This window comes from Pseudorca crassidens, chromosome 18 (assembly GCF_039906515.1).
Source record: "Pseudorca crassidens isolate mPseCra1 chromosome 18, mPseCra1.hap1, whole genome shotgun sequence".
Taxonomy (NCBI): Eukaryota; Metazoa; Chordata; class Mammalia; order Artiodactyla; family Delphinidae; genus Pseudorca; species Pseudorca crassidens.
In genome coordinates, this window is record NC_090313.1 from 79862022 (window position 1) to 79884265 (window position 22244).

The 22244-nt window shown below is 40.6% G+C and overlaps 1 protein-coding gene and 1 long non-coding RNA gene across 5 annotated transcripts in view; both read right to left on the minus strand.

Moving 5' to 3' along the window:
• The window catches only part of MPHOSPH8 (M-phase phosphoprotein 8), a 50107-nt gene that overhangs the window by 21930 nt on the left and 5933 nt on the right, over positions 1–22244 (minus strand). For 2 of the 4 annotated variants that reach the window (XR_010937078.1, XM_067713859.1), the window contains exons 2-3: positions 14202–14357; positions 1232–2086 (exon numbers count right to left, since the gene is read on the minus strand). Coding sequence is in view for 3 of the 4 variants with exons in the window: in XM_067713859.1 (XP_067569960.1) it covers positions 1232–2086; positions 14202–14357 (1011 nt within the window). In the remaining variant the exon portion in view is untranslated. The remainder of the gene's footprint in view (positions 1–1231; positions 2087–14201; positions 14358–22244) is intronic. The other 2 variants (XM_067713860.1, XM_067713861.1) reach the window with 2 other exon arrangements.
• On the minus strand, positions 7205–13239 carry LOC137211410 (uncharacterized). Its single transcript, XR_010937081.1, has 2 exons — positions 8243–13239; positions 7205–8003 (listed from the first exon to the last, which is right to left on the minus strand). It is a non-coding gene; the product is annotated as an uncharacterized lncRNA (long non-coding RNA).

Here is a 22244-nt window from a genome sequence, read left to right on the forward strand (position 1 = left end):
GTCTCTTGGGCGTATTACTTCTTTTAAGCTGCTTATTTTCCAAGAAACAGCAGGCATGGGGAAAACTCTGAAAACAAGTAGGAGCTGCCCTCTTGTGAGAAACATTTGCATCTGTAAGGGAGATCTCCGTTTGTAAGGGTGTCTCCCAAACCTCCAGAGCCATCAGTGGAGCAGCAAGGACTTCCATCTGTGTGACGGCCCTGCCCTTGTCTACTGTGCTTTGCCTGGTCGCTGCCCCTAACTGCTTCCCCATCTTCAACATCCTCTTTGGTCTTTGGCTGAGGACGGTACATGAGGTGAGGACTTTGTCCGTTTTGGCGAGTTACTCCGTTTTCCTGGGTCTCTTCCATGTGTACGCGTTATTAAACTTGTTTGATCTTCCCCCTGTTCATCTGTCTCATGCCAATTCAATTCTAAACCAGCCAGACGAACCTAGAAGGGAGAGGAGAATTTCTTCCTTCTGATACACTATTATCTCCCTAATGGTAGAAAAGCTTTGTACACAGACACACCTCAGAGATACTGCGGGTTTGATTCCAGACCCCTGCAAATAAGGCGAATATTGCACTAAAGTGAGTCACAATTTTTTTTGTCTTCCAGGGCATATAAAAGTTATGTTTTTACTGTAGTATTAAGTGTGCAACAGCATTATGTCTAAAAAACCGTACATACCTTAATTAAAAAAAAAAACTTTACTGCTAAAAAATGCTAGCCATCATCTGAGCTTTCAGCCTTTTTTGCGATAGCAACATCAAAGATCACCGATCACAAACACTGTAACACCTACAGTATTAACCTCCCCAGTGGTCCAGTGGTCAAGACTCCGCACTTCCACTGCAGGGGGCCCGGGTTCGATCCCTAGTTGGGGAAGTTCCGTATGCCGCATGGGGTGGCCGAAAAACAAAACAAAACAAAAGTTTAAAACACTGCAAGAATGACCAAAATGCGGCACAGAGACACGAGGTGAGCAGATGCTGTTGGGAAAACGGCGCCGATAAACCTGATCGACGCAGGGTCCCCACAGACCTCCAATCTGTAAGAAAGGCACTATCTGTGGAGTGCAAGAAAACGAGGTTGCTCTGCTGGGCTTTACCGTCTCCTCATTACTCGTGGAGCTTCCCGACCACTCAAGAGTGCTAGCTTGATCTGAACATCTGTGTGTTGTGTGAGATGCAAGCTACAGCCCTTCGATCAGACCGAGCCATCCCCTCCACCCTGCCCCGGCACTCACCTCCGCACTCACCTCCCCCGAGGAGTCTGCGGGCCTGCAGCCTCTCTCCTCCGCACACGGTCTGGAGCTCTTCTGTGCTGGAGCGGAGGCAGCCATTGGCTTATCTAACTCAGCGCCACTTGGGCCTTTGTCGGGATTCCTCTGCTTTTTCTGTGTATTTTTCTTCTCTAAGAGGCTCTTGTTTTCTAGCTTTTTGCTCTCTTTAAGTTCCTCTGTCCTTCTCAGTTTCTTTTTCTTCCTCTTTGCTTTGACATCATCCTCATCAGCGCTCACAGTGCCATCCTGCTGTTTATCAGAAACAGTATCTTGAATTGCCTCCGGCTCTGCTTTATCTTTTGCACCTTTAATTGGCTGCTTCTCGTTTCTGTTGTCAGAATGCAAATCTTCACTGTCTTCTTCCTGAAAAGGGGAATCACTAAGGACACTCAATTCGGAGTCCACCTGAGATTCAACACATTTCTCTTTTTTTATTTTTCTGTTTTCTTTGGAATCTTCTCTTTTTTTAGTCTTTAAATCTCTTATTTCACCCTTTTTAACTTTCTTTAACTCCTTAGTTTCTTTTATATCATCTTTTTTGGGCTTTTTGGATTCCTTTAATTCTTCTTTGGCTTCCAAAATTCTTTTCTTTGTCCTTAAATCAAAAACCATACTTTCAGAGGAGCCCTCCAGGTCTGGTTTGGGTTTATCTTTTAGTTTCCCAGTCTTTGCTTTTTTCTTTTTCAGATCATCTGGGCTTTTCTCTTCTTTTTGCCTTAGTTTTTTCTTTTTCTTCTTTGAAGAAGTGTCTTCTTTGGTCTCACTTTGTTGATCACTATCAGAGTTTGCCTCAAATATGTCATTATTTAAGGGCAGTCTCTATAAAGTATAAAAAAGATTTAAGTACTCATTAACATAGTAATTTAAAAGGTTTTGAACAGCAGTACTAATGCAATCTGGTAGGAATTTTTTTCTCCAAGCCGTTTCTCAACTCCTTAAAATTACTTACGTGAGTTAACGTTGTACAGTATTACTTATATTTCTGATTTAACAAATAGGTCTTGGTGGTGACAAAAAGGGTCAGTTTAAGCAAACAGATAAAACACAGAGGGACAGAAAATGTCAACGCTGCTGTAGGTCCCAACAGTCATATGTATGGTGGGTTGCACATGATTCCAACTTCAGAATTTCCAGAGACACCAAGGAAGTAATTTGTACAGACTTTACTGGATGCCAAAATAGTAGTTACAAACCCAAACGCCAAGATTTTTTTAAGACTTTGGATCCCAGAATATCTTTAAACTTGCTGTTACATTTCACAGTTTACATAAGAAACTAGCAAGACTGCAAAGAAATCTTACTTCCCCAATTGACTTGGTTCGTGTAATACAGTAATCTGAAATATCCCCTCTGGAAAATATCTTTTCCTATTCTAAACAAACAAACAAAACCCCTTAAGAATAAAGTCTCTGTATAGATACAAAAACACTATGCAAAGCATTTTCAGTTCCCATTTCCCCAAATTCTCTTCTAAATGACTTGGGGAAGCAAAGGAGGGAAAGAAAGGATAGGTGTATTTTTAGAAGTTAAAAGACCACCACCAAGGTTACTAAGGCAGCAGAATGTGGTGGCATTGGCAAAGCTTTCTGACTCCTCCTACCGCGCTTCATAAAGACAGAGCAACTGGAAAGCAAAACAAACCCCCCACAGACGACATCCATAACCCAATTAGGTGGCCAAGTATCCCAAGGAACCCCAAAATATAAGCTGGTAGGGACAAGCTACTAATAGCCGTAAGACCTCTGTAGCATGAATATCTCCACAACAGCGAGCAAAGGCAGCAATGAAAATGGGAGAAATCACTGAAAAGTCTGGCAGGTGATCATGTGGGGAGCAGCTGAAAGGGGAGGAGCTTTGGGAACCAGATGGTGCAGGGCTGGTCCAGGCCCTGGGGATGCTCCCTGCCAGGATGGCCGAGACAAGGTCCACAGTGAGAAGCAGCAGAGACCAGATTCCAAATAAAGCAGGACAGAGAAACAGAAAGAAAATAGAAGATTCAGACGTAAGTGGTGGTGGTGGCGGTGGCGCGAAAACAGAGCCGGAAAAGCCCTCACGGAGTCTAAGGCTAGACTGTCCAACCCTCCGAAAAACAGTAAAGAAGGCTGCCCAGCAGCCACGAAGCTAAACAGATCATCTTGTTCTCCTCCTCTGCCTTCTAAAGTTTCAGAGAAAGAAATTTCACATAAATATAAGCAACAGAAATTGATTGGGATAGAACATTTTACTAAACTGTTATAAGAAAAAACAGACTAAGGGAAAAAAAACCAAAAACAGACTAAGGAATAGAGTAACTAACCTAAAAAGGACAACAGCATGTCCGAAAGACACGCCTACTTTAAAAAGAGGCCCCAAATGTAGTCACTCATTGTAAGCCCACCAAGACCTAATGCCTAACCTCTCCCGTGATTGGAATTTTAAACGCTTCAGTCTGGAATTTCCTGGTCAGGACTGGTGAGGTAACTTCCCTAGTAAGACCCCCAGTCTCCCCCTAAGGGAAGGTGACCCGGCCTGAAATCATCCACTCTTTTAACCTCCTTATCCCACCTCCTCTGCCAAAAACAACCTTCCCTTTTATGCAGCTCCTGGGAGCAACCTTCTCTTTGTTAGACGGGATGCTGCCCGATCCATGAATTGGATAAAGTCAATTAGATCTTCAAATTGCCTCAGCTGAATTCTGGTTTCTACAAAACAGTGAAAATAAAAAAAATTGAGGCATCAGGTAAAAAGACTAAGTCATTTATAAGAGAAAGAAAACTCAGATTTGTCATTAGAGAGCAGTACTTCAAACTGGGTATGGAGGGAAGGGAGGGCAGGGAGAACAGGTCCTAATTAACAACAAACAAATAAACCTCTTTATCAAACTGATGACCACACAGAAGAAAAAAAGAATTAATCCATGTAACTTTTGAACAATCAACACCCGAAGTGAATATACTGTAAGGACAAAAAGAACTGCAAATGAATTTGGAATTTTACAGTAGAATGGGCATAGCAAACCTGAAACTGATTTCTAATTATTGTAGGACTCAGTAAATGAGTACATATAATGTTGATGAGAACCAGAGTTCTCATGGAAGAAAAGGGAGACAGAACTGCGGACGGTGAGAATGATAGGAGGACGCTGAGATGATGGACCGAAATTACAGACATCGGAGTGAACTTGACTTAAAACAAATAAACGTGTATTTTTTCCCTTTATCTCTGTCTAAAGGGCCTGGAAATAAATGATGTCCCAGTCTCAATAAGTACATCTTGGTTTCTAAATTCTATTCTCCTCTAAAAAGAATCAGGATTCCCTGGAAAATAGGTGATATCAGGGCCAGAGCAGGAAAGTACATGCTACTGGGGAACCTTGTGCCAGAGAGCAAAGACGTGCCCAAAACAGACAGGGACATAGCAAGAGGACACAGGAGCTGGCCTAAAGGGGCTCTCACAAGCCAATGTGGGACCGTTTTAGCACTAATGTAAACAACAACAGTAATTAAATAAAAAGATTCCATGAGTGTGTACTGGTATTTAAAAAATTTAAGGGGGTGGGAGGAGCTGCTCTTTATAGGATACAAAATGAAAAATATGGAATAACAGGATTAGAAAAGTCATTATTTGAAGCCACCACAGTAATAACTAATTAAGGCAAGATTCTTCAAAGTATTTTACGGAACAGATGAACTTATCTGCAAAGCAGAAATAGAGGTGCAGATGGAGAGAACTTCCGGTTACCAAGGGGGGAAGTGGAGGGGTGGGATGAATTGGGAGATTGGGATTGACATATACACACTGTTGATACTATGTATAAAATAGATAACTGAAAAGAACCTACTGTATAGCAGAGGGAACTCTACTCCGTGCTCTGTGGTGACCTAAATGGGAAGGAAATCTAAAAAAGAGGGGATATATGTATACGTATAGCTGATTCACTTTGCTGCACAGCAGAAACTAACAACATTGTAAAGCAGCTATACTCCAATACAAATTTTAAAAAAAGAATAAAAGATTCTTCAAAGTATTTGAAAATCATGGATGAGAGGTTGTTGGGGAACAAGTGATTCTCACCATCTCAAAGATTACTTATAATCAGGTTGCTTACTATCAGGTTACTTATTATCGTATTACTATTTTACAAGGGAAAAAGGTACCTTTAAAAGGGGAGAAAAACTGATGCACCTCACTTTATCACATAATTATAATTTAACATCAGCAATGAGATAACGGACACATGGCTCATCTCTTGATGTCACGTACCTTACCTACAGAATACACTGGCCAGAATGTTTACACTAAATCTACAAATCATCTAATTCCAATTTTAAAAATACTATTTGTGATTTAACATTAATTACCATTCATCTAATTCCAATGTGAAGAACCTTCTATAAAACAACTGGCCTGGTGTCTTAAAAGGGGGGCAAAGGGCTCTGGAGTGCTCTAGATGAGAGGAAACCGAAGACGGGAGACTAAACGCATGCAGGACAGAGAGCGGTGAAGGACACCCCAGGACCTCCAGGAAACCCACACGGTGTCACCAGGCACCAGCTGTGTATGGGACAACAGCACTGCTGCTGTCATGCTGCTGAGGTATCACCAGTCCTGATGCAGCAGAGGGTCTGTGTTCCTATGATACACATGGTCAGGAACACAAAGGCAAAGTCTGCAACTTGCTCAAGGCTCACCTGAAAGCTACCCCTTTGGTTTAAGCAAGTTCTGTAAGAGAGACTTCTCAAATTTCCCTCAATCCGGAAGAGTTTACAACTGACTTCCACCTTCTTGAAAACCATTTTCCTAAAGACTAGTGTTGACCTCCTTGTTTCCAAGCAGAACAGCCTGATTTTACTTAAATTTTCTGCATTGGTAAAGGGGAAAAGGGGGGAAAAGAGGAAGAATAAACGAAGCTTGCTAGGTGCAAGACTAATATTACTTCAAAAAACTTTTAAACAAGAATTCTAAAACAATTATTTTTTCAAAGTACTTACAATCCATCAGATTCTTAGTTGGAACACAGTAATAAGAAACACTATCCTGCACACTCCACTGATTCCCCACACTCCACATTTCCAGCCCAGATCTCCCTCCTTCAACTCAGACCCATGTTGCCAATGTGAGACTGGCCATCTTTACTTGGATGACAAGTAAGTAACTAAAATCTCATGTGTTCAAAACTGGAACTGTTCCCTGAATAACACCATCACTTACCTAGGTTCCCAAGCCAGTAACCTGAGACATCTCTGACACCACTTCTTCCTTCATCAGCTCAGTCACCGATCCTATGTGCATCAATTCTCCAACCTCCCCACCTCAGTTCAGCCCCTCACCTCTCCCCGCCAGCAGCCTCTCCCCACTCCAGAGTCAGGTCAGGACCACAGCGTCTCAGAATCACCTTCCCAGTGATGTTAGTAATAAAGGCAGAAGGAATGTCAGAATTAGAAAATCACTATTTTCCAACCTGCAATGAAATAATAGTTCTAGGCAACACTCTTCAATGGCTCCTAAAACCTACACACGAAATGTGAGGAGTTTTCTAATGGTAGATAAGACTGAAAACACCTAATCTCAACGATCCTGTTAACTTCACTGGAAAGGAGTCAGCTAGACAAGATGGGCCTTCTGATGTGTTATAGCACCACTCATGACCATCCTTGCAAAATAAATCAATCAACCAACAAACTTGAGAGCAATCCTGCTTCTACATCTAGCTACCAGTTCACAAGAACACGGGACAGAGGAACATGTTATAAGCTATCATGTGCTCATCCAAACCCAGAATATGGGAAATTCTACAGAAAAACAATGTGATCTCTTCATCAAATAAACATGATGGGGAAAAATAGGGGAAGGTTAGAGGAAGAAGCCGTTATAGATTAGAAGATATTTAGAGATTACTGATGATATACAACATGCAGACCATTTTCACATCCCAATTCAATCAAATCAACAAAGACATGTTTTGTTTTGTTTCTTTGAGACAGCTGGGGGGAACACATTATTAGATAATAGAAGACATTAAGAAACAAGTGTAAACTTTTTTGGTACGATAATGGTATAGCGGTTATGTTTTCACAATGTCTGTAATTTAATAAAGTTTTGCAGGGTAGAGTGATATGCCATCTGGAGTACTAAAGTATTTGCCTTAAAATACTCCAGCAAGTAAAAGGGGAGAGTGGGAGCCGCAGACAGGAAGAATGGCGAAGTCCTGATAGTGACTGGAACTGAGTGATGAATTCTCAAGTCTCACGATACAGCCTTCTGCATTTTTATATGTCCAAATTTTCCTAATAAAATTCTTCAAAAAAGCAAGTTCCTAAAACATAAATCTCATCACACAACTTCCCTCCAAACTTCTGCCGGCCCTTCTACTGCCCAGACGGTTGAGTTTAAATCCAGGCGCACACGAATTTCTTCCCAATTTCTGCCCCCGTGTCACTCCTGCTCCTTTCCAAGGGAAAGCTCCGGCACTTCTCACCATCACCCCAAAATCTGTGCTTCTGCAAAACTCTGCATCTTTGTACCTGCCTCCCCTCCTAGGACCCTTGAATTTCTCATCTCTTAGGGCTTCGGCCAAAGGACGAATCTTCTGTAATGCACCTTTGATGCTTATCCTCTGACTTTCCACAGCGGCCTCACAGCTGCCCGAGATCGTGTCTCACTCCATGTTTCAGGTTCCGTCCACCTGGCCCTCCCCTTCACGTACCGTGAGCGCCTTGAAGGCAGAGGCGCATCTTATTCTTCTTCCTCCTAATGACTTACATATGAGAAATGGATTTTTTTAATGAATGAACATGAAATAATTAGCAAACAAGAGGCTGGACTTATCCCTTTCATCAGGTAAAACAACTTAAAAGAAGTCTACAATTCCAAAGACTCTCGCCTGTACACAGAAAGACCCCCGGGGTCCCCCCCCCGAAATCCACAGCTGGGACCCCACAGCGCGAGGTCAGCCTCCTCTCGGCGCAGCTACTCGGCGCCTCCCTGTTGTCTCACCTGGTCCTGGCCACCAGCCAGGCTGCTGGCCCCATGTGGTGGCTGCTGGGTCACCCGTCGGCTGCTGCCCAGCGCAGCTGATTTACAAGGCCGCGTCAGCTTCTGGCGCACAGCGAAGCGATTCAGTTACACCTCCACACTTATGTCCTTTTCCATGATGGTTTATTACGGGTATGCAGACAGTTTCCTGGGCTCTACAGTAGGACCTTGTTGTTTATCCACTCTATAGATGATAGTTTGTATCTGCTAACCCCAAACTCGTAATTCATCCCCACCCCTTCCCCTTTGGTAACCATCAGTTTGTTTTCTATGTCTGTGAGTCGGTTTCTGTTTCGTAAATAAGTTCATTTGTGTCATATTTTAGATTCCACGTATAAGTGATATTTTATGGTATTTGTCTCTCTGACTTACTTTGCTTAGTATGATCATCTCTAGGTCCATCCATGCTGCTGCAAACGGCATGATTTCATTCTTTTTGATGACTAATACTCCACCGTGTACCACATCTTCTGTGTCCATTCACCTGTCCATGGACACTTAGGTTGCTTCATGTCTTGGCTACTGTGAAGAGAGCTGCTGCTACCTATCCTAATTCCTCAGTCACCTGGGAAGAGCTCTAACGCTGGCTCCTTAGCACAAAACTTTGAAACAAGACTTTTCCTCTGGTCATTAGACTACTCCCAAGATAGTTACAACCTGTTATGTTTTAAATAAATGGGTTGATGCAAATAAATAATATAGCACTTTGGCTTTAGGCTTCAAAATACTCTGTGTGAAATTATTATTTAGCATTATCTAATGAATCAGTAGGTTAGTTGCACCAGGGTAATCCAGCCCTGGAGTAACTGGCCAGATTGAGTGAAGTCAGGACATAAAAAATAGCTACCATCTGATGAACAGTTGTTTGCCATCAAACAACAGGTATTAGATGATACAAAGAAATTAGTGTTAACTTTTAAAATAACTAAAAAATAGTCGAACAAAATTAAAACCACACATATCACAAGTCTGAGCACTTTCAGTATACTAGTAATCTGTCTTCTTACTCATTTTAATAGTTTCACACATAAAGTAAACATACTATTTATTATCCAAATTAGGACAACTTTGAAAATGAACGGGACTCTGATCACAGTCACACCAGGTCGACAGGCTTTTAAGCTGGGACTGGCCCAGGGTCAGTCACCCTGCCCCACCTGCTCAACGCCCAGCCTACAGGAATGGTGATCAATACTGTGCATGAGGTGTGATGGCAAAACAACTGAACAAGGCACGCACACCCCAGCATCACTGCCTCTACTGAACCACCTCTGGAAACCATGAGCTTTTCAATAGTGCAACCGCTGCTCGAATAACTTTTGGAAGCTCACCCCTGCACTTTTAGAGCCATCACCACGCTTTCCTTGGGTACAAAGAGGAGGCGTTACTAGAAATTTTCTTGCATGACATATAGATTCTTATGAAGACAATTCCAAAATAAATAATTTAAAACCATTTAGGGCCATGGAACTATTGGAATAAATGTTTACTTCACAAAATGTACACTCAAAAATAAAGCCTATTTGGGTGCACAAATTCTAATTCATTTTACATTAAAAGAGTACATATATTATTTTATAGGCAGTATTTCAAAAAGCTACCCTCAGACAAATTTTAAAATAAAGGCAAAACTATCTCCTAGCTGAGTAGTAGGGACACAAATGATTATTAAAAAACACAGTTGTGGGCTTCCCTGGTGGCGCAGTGGTTGAGAGTCCGCCTGCCGATGCAGGGGACATGGGTTCGTGCCCCGGTCCGGGAAGATCCCACATGCCGCGAAGCGGCTGGGCCCGTGAGCCATGGCCGCTGAGCCTGCGCATCCGGAGCCTGTGCTCCGCAACGGGAGAGGCCACAGCAGTGAGAAGCCCACGTACCGCAAAAAAAAAAAAAAAAAAAAAACAAAAAAAAACACAGTTGTTTGCTGGTTAGAATATGCATTGATAAAAAATTATTTTAAAAGAAAGGCAGGGGCTTCCCTGGTGGCGCAGTGGTTAAGAATCCACCTGGCAGTGCAGGGGACACGGGTTTGAGCCCTGGTCTGGGAAGAACCCACATGCCACAGAGCAACTAAGCCCGTGCGCCACAACTACTGAGCCCGTACTCTAGAGCCCGCGTGCCACAACTACTGAAGCCTGCATGTCTAGAGCCCATGCTCTGCAATAAGAGAAAACACCACAATGAGAAGCCCACGCACCACAACGAAGAGTAGCCCCCGCTCACCACAACTACAGAAAGTCTGCAAGCAGCAACAAAGACCCAACACAGCCAAAAATAAAATAAAATAAATAAATTAAAAAAAAAAGAAAGGCAGAAGGCAAAATCCTTTTATATGGTACTACTCTTAAAAGTAAGATCATACATGGACAACTTGTAAGGCCCCTCAAGAGCAAAAGATACATATGATCTATCTTCATAAAACTGTGACCATTTAAGGGTCTGGTCCATTTAAGACACTCTATATTTACTTGGGGAAGAAAAAAAAAAAGCTATCTCTTAAAAAAGAACCAAAAATGTAAAAACAATAAAGTGTTGCCATGACAGGCCAGTAGAGGTTCTTCTGTGTCATGGGACATCCATCATCAAAGCTCAAGCAGACCAGCGGCCGCCTTGTCCGTAGATTTTCAGTCACTAAAGATGAAGGTCTGGAGTGTCTCACACAAATGAATGTTAAACAGCACCTCAGTTTTTCTTTTTAGCTTCAAATACCCAATGGTCAGCAAAAAGGTAAAAAGGTATCCGAATGCTAAATGACAAAAAGTATTTTAATGAACAAATACCATTTCTGCATCATGTATATTTTCTGGTGAAGAGTATCAACAATCACTTTTTGGAGTATTTTAGAATCCATTCCTAACTTCTGTGATGCTTACTAAGTCCTAGGCAAGCAGTGCTCCCAGATTTAAGTAGATAAACTGACGAATCAAATAGTCTTAAATACTGCTGTAGTAAAACCTCTCCACAAGACAAAGATTTTGGTGAATGGGAAATATCAGTTTTCACATAGGTAGCAAATATTTGTTTCTTGCATGAACAGAACGATGACGAGATGAACAAAGCATTTTCTCCTACTGGCTCTCTACTTCTATACTTACAGTGAAAGAATCACAAGAACCTATGAACAGCAAAACTATTTTGCTGGGCTTCCCTGGTGGCGCGGTGGTTGAGAGTCCGCCTGCTGATGCAGGAGACACGGGTTCGTGCCCAGGTCCGGGGGGATCCCACAATGCCGCGGAGCGGCTGGGCCCGTGACATGGCCGCTGAGCCTGCGCGTCCGGAGCCTGTGCTCCGCAGCGGGAGGGGCCACGACGGTGAGAGGCCCGCGTACCGCAAAAAACAAAAAAAACTATTTTGCTAAAGTGGGAAAAGGTTAGCGACCACTGCATTTTTGCCATATGCCTGTCCACTGATACTACTCAATGATTAGGTCAAAAAGTCATAGCAGTATAAATACTGGAATACTTTATAAAAGACAGAATTCAGGAGAAAGTTCACCTGACATAAGAAATAGAGGTTTCAGTCTTATAAAAATTCAAAATGTTGTTAGTGCCTAGAATTTTAAGTTACTTATAAAATAGTAAGGATAGCTAAGAAAAAGACACTTCCAAGTGGACAAGTGTCTTCCTTAAACTAGGACAAGGATTAAGAATAAGCCTCAGGGACTTCCCTGGTGGTCCAGTGGTTGAGAATCCGCCTTCCAATGCAGGGGAAGTGGGTTCGATCCCTGGTCGGTGAACTAAGATCCCACAGGCCAAAGGACAACTAAGCACACTCGCCCCAACTACTGAGCGCCACAACTAGAGAGAAGCCCATGCACCACAACGAAAGATCCCGCATGCCACAACGAAGATCCGGTGAGCCGCAACTAAGACCAGATGCAGCCAAATAAATTAAAAAATTAAAAAAAAAAAAGAATAAGCCTCAAACAGACCAGTCGATCAGGAATCATTCTCATTCAGACTGTCATCAATAATTTTAAATCAAGAGAGTTGCAAGTTGGGTTTAACCAGAGCCTTGATAAAGTGAAAGGGCCAATAAAGCCAGTATTCTATAAGTCAAGACTTCTTGGGAGAAGTTTCAGCAAACTTATCTCACTAATAAAAGCAGGAAAGTTAGAAATAAATTTAAGAAGATTTCAATCAAAATGTCTAAACTTTGAGAGTAATATGAACCAATCACTTAGTAAGACAGGTGCATTTGTATTTGTATAGTGTTTTTACTGAAAGAAATAGGGAAGGAGGGAGTAGGCACCCATTCTAGAAAAGTGAAGTATAACTGCAGCAAAAAACTAAAGAAAACATTCTCTAATCTGAACTCATCTTGTGAAGGATTTCCTTTACAAAAATTTTAAAAGTACTGAAGGTTTTGCTTAGTAATTTAAAAACAGTATTTATTAAAGACCCTGCCACTACAGCATACAATTAAAAAACTGGTAATTCTACTCCTCTAAATGGATTTCAAACTACAGCCCAAACCAAAAGAAAACCTACCATAGTGGTTAAGAGTGTGGCTGCCTGTCTCTGTCACTACTAATGGGTGAATCTGGGCTGGCACTGAACTTACCTAAGCCTCCGTTTTCTCATCTTAATCCATGAAAGTGCTGGCCCAGCATTTGGCACAGACAGAGGAAATGTGCTGGGTGAGCAGAAGCTGCCTCTATCACGGCTATTATTGTTAACAACCGCTACACACAGTCAAGTCCCAATACTGTTTTTGTCATTTAAAAAATACTAAGTATGCAGCTGAAACTCAAATTGTTGGGAAAGAAGGGATCAATATTCAGCCCTTAAAAAATAACTTCAACAACTAAGACTCTTTATTGTGAGCAATTTTCACTATATAGTTCTAAGTTCAAGAACCTCTGTCAGTATTCTAAAAAATGATAATTATTTCTAATGAAAAAGAAAACTAAAAGCAAAAGCAATAAGTTGAATTAGAGTCAGTTCAATTTATAAATAGAAGCTATAAATGAAACTTACAAAGAAAAGTAAAATGGGAAATTCTTAGAAGATTCATAAATAAAGCCAATTCAATAATGTATGGAATATGAGAATCAAGGATAAAACAATGGACAAATCCATAGAAGGAAACTCTTAAACCAAGTTTGTGCATTAGTTTTAATGTTATCCCACTTTAGACCACCATCAAGTCTTTTTTCAAACTGCTGATGATAGAAGTTTAACTCATCTGAGTTCCTTTCAATTCTTTATCCTTCCTTACCACCAACAAGAGCTACTAAAAAACCATAAAGTGGTTAAAAATTGAAGTGGAAATAGAAAAGAAAAACAGAAGACCCGGAGATAATCAGACCTATGAATAATCTGAAATGGATTAAAATTTATAGCTTTATAAAGTGATCTAAGAATTGTTTGAATTAGCAGAAAAGTCAGACTTAGAAATATGTTAATAATGCTGATTAAATATAAGAGTATGTGTTGTATCTGTAATAGTAACATAAATTTTCCTCAGGTATACAAAAACATGATGAATATGACCATATTTAATGTGACCATAGTTAATAATAATAATGTGACCATAGTTAATAATACTATGATGAATAGCATAAAAAATATTCCTCAGGTATACAAAAACATGATGCTCACATCATGGACGAACAAGTAAAGTTTCAACACATCTCTTTTCTCCCCACTATCATCTTACTCTTAACTTAAAGGAAAATAACAACATGCCCCAACTATACCTGTATGTCACCTGCAATCACAGCTTGGCTACAGAAAAAAGAGCCTGGCAAAAATCAATGAAAGCATTCTATGAGAATCAACTGGCTATACAGAACTCACAATAGGAATGTTGTATATTTTATTATTATCTGTAAATTCCTTACTATACATTCTGTATATTACTAAAATTTATAATAAACTTATTATACTAAAAAAACCCACTATGAGATAAAATATAATACCTGGACATCCTTCTTCACTGGTTTAGCTTTGTTATTCGCAACTTTCTTCCTAAATTCAAGAAGAACTTCTTTACAGTCCTCAAGGTGAACCTCAGGCTCCCAGGTATCATCATCTGATGTGTATCCTTTCCATCGAACTTTATAAACGATCTTGCCCTGTTATATAAATTAAAAACAGGCAAATAGAGGATGTTAGACTTGACTATAGCTCCAAAGCCATACAGTTGCTGAGAATACATGAACCAACCTGAAATGGAGATTAAAATCATGGTAAAGACTGTTCATCTCCTGAGATCATTTGTGAATTCCTTAAAATACATAATGAAAGTCCATCCGATCTAAGTACAGCTGTAGCTTCTCCCTCTGAGGGCAAGTGCTTACTGTAGTGGAATAATAAAATATCAGTCATATTTTAATCTGTCCCCTCCAAATGTGAATCAGCCTAAAAGCCTCTCTTAAAATGTTCTCTGCAAGACATGAGAAGCTGGTAATTGTAACAGTTTCTGGGGAGAAGGAAGGAAGGAGAGTCAATCTTCAATCTGTTTTGCACGTATTACTTTTCACTTAATAACTAATTTTTAAATTAAATAACCACAATAAAACAAATGTAAAAAAATGTTAATCTCCTGAAGCAAGTGGCAAAAACAAAAACAAAAACAGTATCACACCAAAAGCAAAAGCAACAAAAGCAAAAGTAAACAAGTCATACTACATCATACTAAAAAGCTTCTACACAGCAAAGGAAACCATTAATAAAATGAAAAGGCAACCTACTGAGTGGGAAGATATCAGCAAATCATATATCTGAGAGTCAATATCCAGAATACATAAAAAACTGATACAAGTAAAAAGCAAAAAACAATCTGATTAAAAAATGGGCAGAACAACTGAACAGTTTTCCAAAGAAGACATACAGATGGCCAACAGATAGCTGAAAAGATGCTCAACATCACTAATTATTAGAGGAATGCAAATCAAAACCACAATGAGTTGTCACCTCACACCTGTTAGAATGGCGATTATCAAAAACAGAAGAAATATCAAGTGCTGACGAGGATGTGCAGAAAAAGACCTCTTTTTTGCACTTCTGGGTGAGACTGTAAATTGGTGTAGCCACTAAGAAAAACAGTATGGAAGACCCTCAAAAAATTAAAAACAGAACTACCATATGATTCATCAATCCCACTTCTGGGTATTTATCAAAAGAAAATGAAAATACTAACTGGAAAAGATATACGTACCCCATGTTCACTGCAGCATTAGTTACAATAGCCAAAAAGTGGAAACAATCCAAGTGACCATCAATAAATGAATACAGAAAACGCAGTATGTGTATATAGACACACACATATATATCACATACATATATAATCATATACATCACACATATATGTATGTACACACACACACACACACACACTCACACAATTATTCAGCCATTAAAAAAAAGAATGAAGTCTTGCCATATGCAACAACATGGATGGACCTCAAGGGCCTTACGATAAGTGAAATAAGTCAGAGAAAGATAAACACTACATGATCTCACTTACACATGTAATATAAAAAGAAAAACAGGGCTTCCCTGGTGGCGCAGTGGTTAAGAAATCCGCCTGCCAATGCAGGGGATGCGGGCTCGAGCCCTGGTCCAGGAAGATCCCACATGCCGCGGAGCAACTAAGCCCGTGAGCCACAACTACTGAGCCTGCGCTCTAGAGCCCGCGAGCCACAACTACTAAGCCCGCGTGCCTAGAGCCCGTGCTCCTCAACAAGAGAAGCCCGCGCACTGCATGGAAGAGTAGTCCCAGCTTGCTGCAACTAGAGAAAGCCCCCACGCAGCAACTAAGACCCAAGGCAGCCAAAAATAAATAAATAAATAAATATTTAAAAGGAAAAGAAAAACAAGCAAACAAACCCAAGCTCACAGATACAGAAAGCAGACCGGTGGTTGCCAGAGGCAGGGGTGGGGCTGGGAAATGGGTGAGGGGTCAAGAGGCGCAAACTTCCAGTTACAAGGTAAATATGTGGCGGGGATGTGACAAATGTGCAGCGTGTGGCCAGTTAATAATGCTGTGCTGCACATTCGAAAGCTGCTAAGAGTGCAGATCTTAAACGTTCTCAGCACAAGAAAAAAATGTTAGATGTTAACTAGACTTCCTGTGGTGATCATTTCACAATGTATACAAATATCAAATCATTATGTCGTACACCTAAGGCTATTATAATGTTATATATAATGTCAATAATACCTCAATTTTTTTTTTTTTTTTTTTTGCGGTACGTGGGCCTCTCTCTGTTGTGGCCTCTCCCGTTGCGGAGCACAGGCTCCGGACGCGCAGGCTCAGTGGCCGTGTCTCACGGGCCCAGCCGCTCCGCGGCATGTGGGATCCCTCCAGACCCGGGCACGAACCTGTGTCCCCTGCATCGGCAGGCGGACTTTCAACCACTGCACCACCAGGGAAGCCCAATACCTCAATTTTAAAAAAATTAAAATAAACAAACAAATAAAACCACAATACCATCAATCCATGTTTTTAATAATCCAAAGACTGAGGTCTTTTTCTGATTATATAAGCAATGTGCAGTCTTTGAAAATCAATGAAAAACAGGAAAAAACAAATAAAAGTCACCTCAAAATACTGATAACAATTTGATCTATTTCCTTCACCTTTTGCATTTATAAGTATATATTTAATGTATATATACTTAAAACACTGGGATACTATCAGTTTTATCTTGCTTTCTCACTGATATATCAAACATTTCTTGCTTTAATATCTTCCAGAAACATAATTTTTAGTGACTGAACATTATTCCATCATATAAATACAACAAAAAATACATGGGCTTCCCTGGTGGCGCAGTGGTTGAGAGTCCGCCTGCCGATGCAGGGGACACGGGTTCGTGCCCCGGTCCGGGAAGATCCCACATGCCGCGGAGTGGCTGGGCCCGTGAGCCATGGCCGCTGAGCCTGCGCGTCCGGAGCCTGTGCTCCGCAACGGGAGAGGCCACAGCAGTGAGAGGCCCGCATACCACACACACACAAAAAAAAACCAAACAAACAACAATGAAAACTCTCCCTTTGGAAACCAAAGGTTGGTTTGATTGTCTCCAATTTGTGTTTTTTATAAGTAACACTGTGACTCTGATTAGGTTGTTAGAATAAATTCCCAAAAGAGAGACGGGATCAAATAATAAAGCCATTTAAAGATTGTAAAAATGCACTGTCAAATGTCTTCCAGAAAAGATGCTCCAACTTTCACCTCATCCGATACAAGAGCAGGGATCAGCAAACTGTAGCAGGGCCTGCCTCTGTTTTTGCTCATCCTGTAAGCTAAGAATGGTTTTACATTTTTAAATGGTTGAAAACAAATCACCCGATCATTACACCTGAAACTAATGTAATATTCTAAGTGAATTTCAGTTCAACTAAAAAAAAATTAAAACAAACACACAAAAACAAATCAAAAGAAGAATTATATTTACATCAAGTGCCTCAAAATGTGTTGTGCACTGTCAAAATCTCTTCATTTATTGGTTCACTTAATCTTTAGAATAACCCTGTGAAGTATTAATATTCATTTTACAGATGAGGAAACTGAAGCTTCTAGACAGACTAACTACTAATGATTACACAGCTAAGGAGTAGTTCAGGGCTTCCCTGGTGGCGCAGTGGTTGAGGGTCCGCCTGCCGATGCAGCGGACGCGGGTTCGTGCCCCGGTCCGGGAAGATCCCACATGCCGCAGAGCGGCTGGGCCCGTGAGCCATAGCCGTTGAGCCTGCGCATCCGGAGCCTGTGCTCCGCAATGGGAGAAGCCGCAGCACTGAGAGGCCCGCGTACCGCAAAAAAAAAAAAAAAAAAAAAGAGTAGTACAGCTGAAATCCAAACCCAGGACCTGGGCTGCATGCAGAAAGTCAGCCCGCACTGTGAAGGCAATACGTGTAAATGCCAAAGGCAGATGCGGGTAACACGTTCTAGTGAGTTCCCAAGAAGGAAGATCACTGTCTTTGAGAGAACGAAAGTTTTTTAGGAGAATGAGGTCACATTTCTACCACGACAAGGAACACCAACCCTAAACCCCCAAATTGTCTCTCAGCCTACAAAGTCTAAAATGTTTACTATATGGCAATTTACAAAAAAAGTTCTGCCATATTCCACATCCACTTACAAAATTATCATTAAGCCATTTACATTTTTTCTTTGAAAAATTACCTGCTATGTGCCCACTTTCACCACTGCTATTCAACGTTGTACTGGAAGTTCTAGCCAGAGCAATTAGGTAAGAAAAAGCTATAAAACGCATCCAGGTTGGAAAGGAAGAAATGAAACTATATTCATGGATGATATGATTCTATTTATAAAAAAATCCCAAAGAATACACAAGAAAGTAACCAGATCTAATAAATGAACTCAGCAAAGTTGCAGGGTACAATACACACAAAAATTAATTGTTTCTATACATCTGAAATGCCCAAACCAAAAATGAAATTAAGAAAGCAATTCCATTTACAATAGCATCTAAAGTATAAAATACTCAAGAATAAACTTAGCTAAGGACATAAAAGACTTGCATACTAAAAACTACAAAACATTGCTGAAAGTAATTAGAGAAGATACAAGTAAATGGAAAGACATCTGTGTTCTTTGGTAGGAAGACTTAATACCGTTAAGATGTCAACACTACCAAAGTGACCTCAGGTCCCTATCAAAATTCCAATAGCCTCGTTTGCAAAGGTAGTAAAGACAAACCGCAAATTCATATGGAATTGGAAGAAGTCCTGAATAGGCAAAATAATCTTGAAAAAGAACAAATTTGGAGGACTCACACTTCTTGATTTCAAATTTTACTACAGAGCCACAATAATCAAAACAGTATGGTACTGGCATAAGAACAGATACATGGAGTCCAGAAATAAACCCACACATCTAAGGCCAACTGATATTTGATAAAGGTGCCAAGTCCAATGAACAGGGACACAAATTGTGCTGGGACAACTGGATTTTCACATATGAAAGAATGAAGTTAAATCCCTATCTCACACCATACACAAAAATTAACTCAAAATAGATCAAAGACCTAAATTTAAAAGCTAAAACCATAAAATTCTTAGAAGAAAACACAGGGGTATATCTTCAGGACCTTGGATTTGACAATGAATTCTTGGATACAGGCATACCTAAGAGATATTGTGAGTTTGGCTCCAGACCACTGCAATAAATATCACAATAAAGCAGGTCACACAATTTTTTCGGTTTTGCAGTGCATATAAATGTTATGTTTATATTTATACCTTGGTCTACTGAGTATGCAGTAGCATTATCTAAGAAAACAATGCACCTACCTTAATTAAAAAACACTTCATTGCTAAAAAATGCTAACCATCATCTGAGTCTCCAGTGAGCGGTAATCTTTTTGCCATAGTAACATCAAAAATCACTGGTCACAGATCACCATAACAAATATAGAAATTATGAAAAAGTGTGAAATATTGTGAGAATTACCAAAATGTGACACAGAGACATGAAGTGAGCATGTATATATGAAGTGAGCAAGGTATATATACAACATCAAAACATCAAAAGCCCAAACAAAAGAAAAAAATAGGTAAAATAACTTCATCAAAAACAAAAACTTTTGTGCGAATAAAGGACATTATCAATAGAGTGAAAAGGAAACCCATGTAACTGGAGAGAATATTTCCAAATGACATCTCATAAGGGATCAACATCCAGAATATATTTAAAAAAAAAACCTCCTCCAACCCCAAAACGAGACAACACAGTTATAAATGGACAAAGGGGGGCTTCCCTGGTGGCGCAGTGGTTGGGGGTCCGCCTGCCGATGCAGGGGACACGGGTTCGTGCCCTGTTCCGGGAGGATCCCACATGCCGTGGAGCGGCTAGGCCCGTGAGCCATGGCCGCTGGGCCTGCGCGTCCGGAGCCTGTGCTCCGCAATGGGAGAGGCCACAACAGTGAGAGGCCCGTGTAGCGCAAAAAAAAAAAAAAAAAAAAAAATGGACAAAGGAAGGACATGAATAGACATTTCTCCAGGAAGATATACCAATGACCAATAGCACCTGGAAAGATGCTCAACATCATTAGTCCTTTGGGAAACGCAAATTTCAAAACCACAAGATACTACCTCACACCCACTAGGTCAAACAAAAACATAGAAAGTAACAAGTGTTGGTGAGGATGTGGAGAAATGAGAACGTTCTCACATTGATGGTGGGAACCTGAAATGGTACAACTGCTGTGGAAAACAGTTTGGCAACTCCTCAAAAAGTTAAACAGAATTACCTCATAATCCAGTAATTCTTCTCCAAGGTATATATCCAAAAGAACTGAAAACAGAGACTCAAACAGATATCTGAACACACATTTCAGGGCAGCATTATTCACAATAGCTAAAAAGTGGGAAACAACCCAAACAAACAATCAACAGATGAATACATAAACAAAATGTGGTATACACATATAATGGATTATTCAGCCTTAAAAGGGAAGGAAATTCTAACACATGCTACAATATGGATGAACCTTAAAAAACATTATGCTAGGTGAAATAAGCCAGACACAGAAGGAAAATGCTGAACTGGCCAAAAAGTTCGTTCTGTAAAAACCCAAATGAACTTTTTGGCCAACCCAGTATTTATGATTCCATTTATATGAAGTACCTAGAATAGGGAAACTCATGAAGACAGAAAGGAGAATAGTGGCTGCCAGGGGCTGAGAGGAGGGAGAATAGGGAATTAGTATTTAATGGGTACAGAGTTTCAGCTTGGGAAGATGGAAAAGTTCCGGAGCTGGATGGTGATGATGACTGCACATCAGTGTGGATGTACTTAATGCCACTGAACCACACACTGAAAAATGGTTGAAATGAAAAAGTTTAAGATACACATATATAAAAAAAAAAAAGATACACATATAAAATCATATATATAAACTACATCAACAATATTTTAAAATTACCTGTTGTATCTTTTGCCCATTTTCTTGCTCATTTATGAGAATTTTTCTCTTTAATACTTCTTTTTTTGGCCTTGCCACACGGCTTGCGGGATCAGTTCCCCCACCAAGGATTGAACCCGGGCTATGGCAGCGAAAGTGCCAAGTCGTAACCACTGGACTGCCAGGGAATTCCCTTTCTTTTTAATACTTGATGGCTATTAAATCTTTGTCATATATATTCCAAATTCTTGCTTTTCCAGATTTCTGATTTTTCTTTTCTGCTCAATACCCAATCTCACTGAGAAGCAAGAACATACTCATGCAATAGTTTTCTGCACGAATTGCAGAGCACCATTCTAGCTATACTCTTAACACTTGTCTGATTTTATTCATACAACCACCAAGGCAATCAACTTTCGAAACTGACTGCCAACCACTGTTCCCTCCCATTGCACCCTTCCATCATGCCCACACTGCCTTTCAATCATTCTGCCATCTGTAGAAAGACCAAGCATTAGCATCTAACAGGATTAGAAACTAAGAAATAGTGGGAAAAGAGTAGCCTCTTAACTTTTAGAAATAATCCTGAAAATCTTTATAATTTTAAAATAATAATTAAGAGTCTATGTTGGGAATTCCCTGGCAGTCTAGTGGTTAAGACTCCGAGCTTCCACTGCACAGGGCGTGGGTTTGATCCGTGGTCAGGGAACTAAGATCCCGCATGGTGGGCCCCCCCCCCCAAAAAAAGAGAAAGCATGTCAGTTTAACGGTTCAGCTATATAACTGGGTGCAGGGCAGTGATTATAACAACTGAAAATGCATGCGTATGCTTTTTAGCAAAACAGTGTGGAAAGAGAAAACTATTAATACACAACCCTGTAAGAGCTCTATGAAGGCGCAGTTAAAACTGGAGATAAACCAAGGTGAGAGAGCGGCTTGCTTAGGTCCTCGTGGCGGCACTCCTGCTCTTGGCACAAATACCACAGGAGAAGTTACACCGCTACAGGGGAGTGGAGGGATGCCTGAATGTACCCAACAACAGGGCTCGGAGACCAAAGATCCTTACCTGTGGGCCACCTTAGTTTTGTG